This window comes from Geospiza fortis, unplaced genomic scaffold (assembly GCF_000277835.1).
Source record: "Geospiza fortis unplaced genomic scaffold, GeoFor_1.0 scaffold195, whole genome shotgun sequence".
Classification (NCBI taxonomy): Eukaryota; Metazoa; Chordata; class Aves; order Passeriformes; family Thraupidae; genus Geospiza; species Geospiza fortis.
The window spans coordinates 1,019,132-1,028,688 of record NW_005054324.1 but is presented as its reverse complement, the minus strand read 5'-3'; the positions used below and the strand labels follow the sequence as shown (position 1 = coordinate 1,028,688).

The 9,557-nt window shown below is 39.8% G+C and overlaps 1 protein-coding gene across 1 annotated transcript in view; it reads left to right on the top strand.

Annotated features, from left to right (window-relative positions):
- The first annotated feature begins 3,093 nt into the window (after nt 1-3,093).
- Nucleotides 3,094-9,557, top strand: part of TFEC (transcription factor EC) — an 86,680-nt gene continuing 80,216 nt past the window's right edge. The window contains exon 1 of the mRNA XM_014306978.2: nt 3,094-3,294. Within this exon, the coding sequence (XP_014162453.1) occupies nt 3,094-3,294 (201 nt within the window). The remainder of the gene's footprint in view (nt 3,295-9,557) is intronic.

Here is a 9,557-nt window from a genome sequence, read left to right as displayed (position 1 = left end):
AAAGATCATAAGTATGTATTCCTTAATAAACACATATTCCTTCACTGTCAAAAGTCGCTCCAGGCAAAAGTTTGGCAAGCAAAGAGTTAACAAAAAGGTCAATGAAATGTGAAGACATCTGGTCCTCAATGTGTACAAAAATAATATTTGCAGCTTTTAGATGTCTTTTATGTTTCTATTGCGCAAAAATAGATTTTTTTTTGATTGAACATTTTCAGCCTTCCATTGACTGAAATAGATGACTGCCTTAGGGCATTTTTGGAAGGGAAAACTAAAAGAAAAAATGACTAAATTCCTTTGTTCAGAACTGCTGCTCTGCATATCCAGTAAATTTTTTAATACAAAGACATAACAGTCAATGGGGAGTTTAGTTTGCAAAAGGACTGCAAGATTAGGTTTTTAATATGCAAGTGTGACCACCATACAGGCATGAGAAGACTATGGTGACCAGGAAGGGGCAGGTACAGCCATCTTCTCATTTTTCATATTTCAGAAATTTACAAGTAGTAAATTTCTCTTTCTTACCTCCCTGGCCCTCTCTCCTATTTTGGAGAGATTACTGAAGTAGTCTTTCCAAAATAGGAGAGAGGGCCAGGGAGGTAAGGAAGAGAAATGGTTCACACTGCAGAACATCTGGGAAGCAGCACCAGCTGGTGCCATGGTTAAGGCAGCCTGATGCTCCAGCACAAGAGCAAGGTGACTTTCTGGGCACATGGGAAGCCTTCCGTTTCTGCTGAGCTTTAGTCTGGAGCTGACTATGCTGGCAGTACCTGTAGAGCTGGTAGATAATGCAGGCACAACGGATCAAAGCCTGTGTATGGAAGAAGTCTGTGGCTAAGGAATGACATCAGCAGTTAGGAGATACAGTACTTTATTTCATTTTATTTTTGAATCAGCACAGATGTGTTAGCTAGACTGCTCCTCAGCTTTCCCTCTTGCTTGTATCTGTTAGAAGAGGCTGCTGTGACAGGTGGTGCTGTAGTTTTTGGGATGTGTGTAACACCACAGCCTTAACTGAAGGTGCACTGAAAGGAAAAGCCAGATCCTTGTTCTATCTGTGACTATCTGGGAAGCAGCTTTGCAGAGGAGGTCCTGGAGACTCTGGTGAGGTGAGCCCATAGCACATCCTTTTAAGAGAAACAAAGTCCAACAGCCTCTCCTTGGGTGCATCGGAATCCACACTGCATAACTGCATTAAGGGAGATCCTTTTCCCCTCAGCACTGCAGAGGCTGCAGCTGGAGTGCTGCTCCAGTTCTGAGCTGCCTAGTAGGAAAGGGACAGGGATGTACTGGAGTCAACAAGGGGCCACAAAGATGCTGAAGGGCTTGGAACATGTGAGTTAGGAGAGGGTAAGAGAGCTTCCATTGTTCAGCCTGGAGAACAGAAGGTTCAGGATGACCTTCATGTGTGTAAACACCTACTGGATGGGGAGGAAAAAAGGTGGAGCTAGGATTTTAGGGGTGCCCAATGACAGGCCAAGAAGCAATAGTCACAAACTGAAATGGGTGAAATTTCAATTCCTTATAAGAGAATTTTTTTTTTAGTGCGTACATGATCAAACACTGGAATAGTTTGCTTGGGGAGGCTGTGTAATCTCTGTCCTTGATGATATTTGAAATTCAGCACAGCCCTGAGCAACATACTGTGGCTGATCCTGCTTTGAGTGGGGCAGTTGGTCTAGATGATCCCGAGGTCTTTCCAACCTCACCCATGAAGGGATTCTGTGGTTCATCATAATAAACTCTGCTGAGGTCATTAGAGATTTTGGAATACTTCTTTACTCCTTTTTTTCCTTTTTCTTTTCACCCCCAGGGAAAATCATGTCATCAATAAACAAATGGCTGCTCACACTGTGGTGTACCACTTCCCTCATTTTGCTTTCTGTGTATCTAATAGTGTTTTCTGTCAGGGCCTGGGCCAAGGAAGATCTAATGTCTCGTGCAGTTCATATTACATGAAATGTTCACACCGCAGTGAATTAGTGATTGTGTTCAAGTCTCATTGTGTTTCCTGGGGCAAAGGCAGTATATGCCACGATAAATGTGCTTTTATTTTAAAGGGTTGGAGGTTGATCCTACAATCGCTTTCTAGTGTGAGCTATTCTGATATAAAGTTTTCTTCCCCAGAGCTACTCACTTTTGAAAGGGTGGCTCTTTGCAGGAACCAACCGTTGTGTTGTATGTGGCAGTTTAGAAACTGGACTGTGAAAATATTTCTTCTTCTAAACACATGATGATAATGTGGATGGTTGTTAGCAATGCAATTCCTCCAGCAAATGGGAATGGTTACTGCATACAAAATCAGTTTTTCTTTCATTATTTTTCAAGCAGTTACTTAAATATATATATATATATATAGTATCTGCTGTAGAGCAAGTAGGAAACAGAATGGGGAAAAATGAAGGCTTCTCATTTCAGTTGTGGTCCTTTTTGTAACTGGCAGTTGTTCCTGTTTTCAAGTGTTTGTTTCTACTTTAATGAGGATACCAACTTTCATCCAGTGAGATGTGTGGGTCACTTTGTTAGCGCACTTGCACACACGAAGGCAACACACCAGCTGGAAATTTGGACTTTTAGCTGAATTATTTTTCCCCAGCAAATGGCTTTCCTTTTGACATATTTTAATGTACTTGCACACTGAGAGGAAGAGTGGGTGAACAGAAAACAGACTGTTTTATTAACCCAGCAGTCACCTTTGAGATTCATACGCGTCCACTTTTTTCTTGCCTTTGTACCTAATCCCAAGAGCCTGGTACCTGGCTTCCCTTGGAATAACAAAGTCAGTCACAAACCTCCAAACATGATTGTTAACTGAATGCCAACTGTTTCTTCTCATCTTTTTTTCCCCCTTTTTTTTGTTTTTTCCTTTTTTTTTTCCCCCAGTACCGTGTTAGGGATTGTGTTCTTATGGGTGCCCGATAACCATAGTGTTAATTTGGATTTATACTGAAGTTTTGTTTTGGTTTTGTTTTTCATTTTTTTAATAGTAGATGTACATTGTTCAAGAAATTAAATTGCTCCTTCTATTTTGTGTGTGTGTTTTATAGTGATTTTTTCAGCTCTGCGAATAGTGGGAAGGGAAGAAATAAAGCAATGCTGCAGGCACTTACTGGACTACAGTTTCAGCTCAGAGGAAAGCTACAGGATCAAAAGTGGCCAGACAAGCACCCTCGAGAAGAAGCCCATGCACATTATTCACAGCGTCATATGCCAGTTTCACAGTATCCTGCGTTCAATGGATATTTTCCAATGGGAACACACTTTTCATCAGACAAAGCTCCAGCAATCTCAGAGGTACCTATACTACCAGTAGATATTTACAAAGCAGATTTCAGAATGCTGTGTTATCTGCCAGAAGCTATTCTTAATTTTAACACATTTAGCTCATTTTGGAGTGCGCCTAAATGAAATCAGGGGAGAGGTGAGGATGAAGCTGCTGGAATTACAATGTTCTAAAAAAAAAATATATATAGGGCTCAAGCAAGCAAATATCAATGTATTAAACTAACTAAATCTTGTCCCTGTGCTGTCTCAAATCATGTCCTTTAAATCATTACTCTTTGGATCAACTGTCTAATGGTCCAGGGCTGACAATTTGCACTCTATCTTCCTCTTGGATAGTGGAATGTCTCTGGAGTTTTCTTTCAACACCACAATGTATTTCCAGACAGCAGACAGGCTAAGATCCACCCAGTAGGCAGTGAGAACAGAGTCCAGGAGCTCCATGTTTGCTTCCTTGCCCCTTGTCAGAGCAGGCAGCATCTCATGACTGATGCAGAGAGGATGCTGCACCTTGGTAAATCTGTGCCTGGCAGAAAGGGTTTTGGCACCAGCCATTTGAGGATACACTTTTTTCATGCACTGTTGTTGACAGCCTGGGCAGTTCTGGACTGTGATCTGGCCCCCCATCTCCAAAGATTGGTGATGGGCAAGTGGTTTGGTACAGTGGCTGCGGTGTCCAGGACAATTTTGCAGAGGCTATCTACTCCTAGCCCTTAGCAGAGAGTATGCAGGGCTGCAGAGCTGCCTCACAGCCACCTCATCTCTTGTCAGCTATGAGCTACTGAGTAGAGGCTAAAAACTTGTCACTGGACAGATTAGATGATGCCACCATATTTCTTTCTATTTGAAAGTAACTGTGGTATTTTAAATACCACATGGTGGCAGCTGTTGATAAAGGCTGGTACTAGTTTGTTTTTCATTTTTAAAACTGAGGAATTATAAATTTCAGTAAGTGGAGCAGCCAGGTTTCAGACACTTCAGATGTGTTACATCAGGAATGTTCTGATAACTTGGTATCTGATGCACCGAACCTTTTTTTCCTAGTTTGCAGTGGGACCAAAATTAAAAATATAAATAGAGATTCAAACTCTGAATCCAACAATGAAAATTTTAAGCCTTTCTTTGACTGCTAATAAACTTTCCCTCCAGTTCTCACCACTCCCTTTCTTTTCTGGGCTCCCTCCACTTTCCCCTTCCTCCAGTATTCTTCACTGTAGCCTGAGGAAAAGAAGTTTTAGAAAAATAATAAAGTTTTTATTTATTCCTTACAGCTTTTCTGCCCCTGTGGGCATTTGTCTGCCTGTCTGGCTAATGTGCTGTAATGAATCTGCTCTCTCCCATACACACACACATTGTCCTATCAATCAGGGAGAAGAAATGCTGAGTATGGTGAGCACTAACAAGCACTCGGAGGGGTCAGTACACCAGTGCACTACAGTGGCATGCTACTCTCCCTACAGGCTGGCGGGAACATGAATGAGGCAGCATGCGGCTGGCACCATATTTTCTTGCCAATCTCTCTTTGGCAAACTGACCCCCTTTGCTTCGCCTTTCAGGGCAAGGCTAGCTCCCCTCTCGTTCCTGCTATGACAGAAGTCCCTCTCAACCTCGTTGGAGTCTCTGGGTTAACTGGGGCACTGGAGCTGCTGGAGGAGCTGGCTTGCAGAGGCTAGAGGGTGATCAAAGGGTGCTGCAGAGCCTGTGAGGATAGCATTTCTTTGCAGGTTGGAAATCATGATGCAAATAGAAGTGGGAAAAGATGGAGAAAAGGGTGCTAAGGAAATTTAAAGCAAGGGGGAATAGGAGAGAGAAATGGTGAAAAAAACAGGAGATAGGGAAACGGGAAGGGCTGAAGAAAAATCTTGAGAAAACAAATTAGGGGAGAGAAGAAGATAAAGAAGTAAAAGATAAAAAGGTGTGGAAAGTCACATATTACTGAAAAGCAAGGCTCAAAACAAAAAAGGAGAAAACAAAAAATATTCCTCTGCCTAAATCAGGACAGATAGGAAGAACACCTTCAGAAGAATTCAAAGAATATCAGGAGATCGGAGGTATTTTTCATGGCAGGTTTCAGAATTTAGACAAGAAATTGTGTCCAATCTATAATTAAGTGGCAGTGTTTTAAGTAATATACCTATAGATAGGTTGACTACTAGACATGATTCCTTTTCACCTTTGTGGGATGCCAGTACACTGTTAAGGATCCATTGTCATTGCCTTGTAGCAAGACTTACTACTACTGAGTAAATTTTCTACTGGAGGTTTCTCATCAAAGTCTTTGTTGACTGTTTGGAAGGAGAAAGGGATTTGTTGAGAAAATGGAGGGATTAAAAATCTCTGAGGGACAATAACCTGTAGAGTGAGATCTTGGGGTTAACAGCACGTAAGGATGGGGATGTGTACCTTTTGGCAAGTATGAAATTTTCTCTGCCCAGAAGTTCTTGTGTTCACAGATGTAGCATGTTTGCATGGCAGTCAAATGATAAAAACATCTTAAAGCAGTTTTTCATTGCCCAGAGCAAGCACTGATGGGGAATCCATTTTGAGTGAAGATTTATCATAGAATGCCATTGAGAATGCTGTCTTTGAGATCAAGGGTTTGGGAAGTAGCAGGAAAGGGTTAGTTTGGTATTTTAAAAACAGTAGCAAAGGCCCAAGAAAGAGTTTGAAGACTGAGACCTCTCTTTGTGATGCAAAATCTTGAGTCAGATTATTTTCTGTGTTGATCAAGGGAAGTTACCTGTGTTCTGCAGGAAGCCAGGTTAACCTATAGAAATACCCAAGGCAGTGAAAGAGCCACCAGATTTTTCCCTGCAGTATTTATAAGCTCTATAAAGTAAGAAGCATTGGCTTTAGCAAATGCTGATTGAAGATTCTGGAAAGAAATCCAGATGAAAGAAGGATGTCATTTGAAACTCAAAAAGTGACTTCTGCTCTTCAACAAATGCCTGCTAAGGTGAAAGGCAATGTGTTATGAGGAATGCCATCCATGAGTCACTGGGCAAAGGTTTACACCCTGCTGCCCTTTCCTCAGGAGTGTTCCACTGTATTAGTGAAAGTTCACCTTAAACACTGAATTCACTTTGAAGGGACATTTGTTTTCTCTATGAGAGTTTTTTGTCCAATATTAGTTTTGGTGGAAATTTTAATATAGTTTTTTTCTTCAAACAATCAGTTAAAACAAACTAACAACATAGAATCAAATGGAACAGAATAGAACAGTTCAGGTTGGAAAAGACTTTAAGGAACATCAAGTCCATTGTTAACCTAACACTGCCAAGGCAACCACTAAACCCTGTGCCTAAGTGCCACACCCACACCTTTTCTAGATTCCTCCAGGAATGGTCACTTTGACACATCCCTGGGCAATCTGTTCCAGTGGTTGACAGCACTTTCTGCAAAGAAATTTGTCCTGATACACAGTCTAAATCTTCCCTAGAGCAATTTGAGGCCACTTCTTGTGGTTTTTTGTGCTGAAAACCTGTAACTCTGTCGAAGACATGAGTCAAGAGACCTTGATCAATTGGAAATGAGCAACATTGCAGCAAAATAATAAACCAAATTTCCATATAAAATGTGTATAAAGAAATTAATTAATTTCGTAGGGCTCGGGATATTGATTTAGCTGTGTATTTGGGGCTGATTTGACCATTACTGGATGCTGTGTCAATTCATACCACCACAGATCCAGAAGGAAGGTGGTAGGAAGGTTGAGGACTAACCAGACACCAGTAAATCATTAAAGTATAAAAAAGATCTAAGCTACCATGAAAGATTTTGGGAGCATTATCTGTTTAACTAGTGCAAAATGAAATTTAAAGACAACCTGCAAAAAAATCCCTCAACAGCTAAGAGATACCAAAATATTGAGAACATACTCTCCAATATACACAGCAAAGATATGCCACAGACAGAGATTGGAAACTGATTTCAGGTACCTGAGTAATGAGTATAAACATAAGAGTAATGTTTTACTGCGTATACCGGGAAAAGCTATGCATAAAAGTCTGCCTGTTAACCTCTTTAAAATCCCCACTCTATTATTATTTTCTTAATGAATGGCTAGGAAGAATAATATTGTTGCAGTGACCTGGGACACTAAGGAAGCTTGAAGATAAGCTTCTCACAAGCATAACATAACAAAACAACAAACACTGTCTATAAATGGCTATATTTCTTTTGGAAATAAGTATTTTAGGCTGCTGGGACTTAATACTTTCTCTTTTGGAACCTTTCTGCAGGCAAATTTTATATTTAAAGACAGAACAGGTCCAGTCCAGACATTGCTAGGAGGGAAGTCATGGCTTTTTAAAAGTATTCTGGAAGTCACAAATTCCTTTAATGTCCTGGGCTGCCTGCCTTATATCTCCCATATAGGGAGCCTCATTTGCCCAGTGTCTGCTACACTGGCATCTTTCCAGTTTCTTTTTTAGATGTGCTCTCTTGATTGCTGCAACTCTCACACTTCATACAATAATGCAAACCCTTTCTTAAGCTGGTATGTTTTTTTGGTGGATTGGCACATAATTGGAAGGATTTTTGACAGATTAGGAGACATTATGAAAGGGAGAACAGACCAGCAGTTTTTTACTTTTCCCACCAAAAGATATATAATTTAAAAGCCTGAAAACACACTCTGTGTCCAAGAACCACTTCAGATCCATGTACATATCCCATCTGCCTCCATAGGCTCTCTAATACCACTATAGAGCTGTGCTCCAGGCCACAACTGCTGTTTAAGTGACATACTAGCAGCACACAGAAATGCAAGAATACTTAAACTGGAATAGATCAGCTCTCCATAAAGCTTAATAATCTGTTTCAGAATACCTTCACTGGGCTCTCACCTATCTCCATATTCTATTTGCATTGCCCTCAGACGAAGGAAGGAATGATGACTCTGACTCCATGTTCTCAGAAGTCTAATTTATTATTTTATGATACTATATTATATTAAAGAATGCTATACTAAACTATACTAAAAAATACAGAAAGGATACTTACGGAAGGCTAGAAAGATAATAATGAAAACTCGTGACTCCTTCCAGAGTCTTGATACAGTTTGGCACTGATTAGCCATTGAGTAAAAATACAACTCACACCAGAATCCAATGAAACAATCACCTGTTGGATAAACAATCTCCAAACACATTCCACGTGAGCAAAACAGAGGAGAAGCAAATGAGATAATTATTGTTTTCCTTTTTCTCTGAGGCTTCTCAGCTTCACAGGAGAAAAATCCTGGAGAAAGGGATTTTTCAGAGAATGTGAATGCCACGTCTCTAGAGCAGGTGTCTACATCTGAATTAGATGCCTCAGCAATTTTTGTAGCCAGTGGGGCAAGTGGACCCATTTAAGATCCAATTTATCTGGCTTATCTTAAGCATGTACTTTGAACTAAGATGGATTGCACTCTCCAAGTAATATTTTTCTCCCTGTTGACTGAAAAAAAATCTAGATAATTAGCTTGGATGTAAGTGTCTGCATTTTGTCATAAACACAGTCAAATACATTCCACGCCTATGTCTTTTTTGCTTCAGAGAAAGTATAGAATTCTCAAAATTTCTTGATTCCACTTTGAATTAGCTAATGAGATGATGCTTGAGGGTTAAAATTTAATTTTATGTTAAATTACTACAGTATAGTAATTGAGGTTGTTATGCTTAAACCTTCCTAGACTTTTTGCTGAAGCAGTTTGCAGCAGCAGGGCTGTCTGTCTCTGCAGATTTTTTCATGGCAGTCACTTAAAATATGTTACTTTTTAGTTCTATGCACTATAATTTTTTTTTAATAATACTTACATTTATTTACATTAAGAAAATGCTTAGATTTTTGTATTACTATTTCTATCATGAGAAGAAGTATATAGAAAAAAGGAAAGGTGGAAAATTATGTGAAAGGGTACATAAATAACAGGGAAAAGGGAATTGGGAAAAAGAACAAAACGTAATTTGGAAGATCTAGAAAGAGGAGGAGCAGAATGGAGACCAAAAGAGATGAGTAAGTAGGAAATAGAGAGATCCGTGTAAGATCCTCAGGCTCACTCATTATTTTGTAGACTTTCATAATATATCTTCTCTTTTTCACACTTCACAGACTTCATCTTTTTAACCTTACAGTGTCTAAAGTCCACAGTCGCTATTCTTACTCCCATATACCTCATAATTTTTTTTTCATTTTTTTTAGACATTTTTATTTTTGCTCTGTCTATTCTTGCACACACCTCTACACATCTGAGCACAGCTGTTAACCTACTTCTGTGTGATAATTCCTGT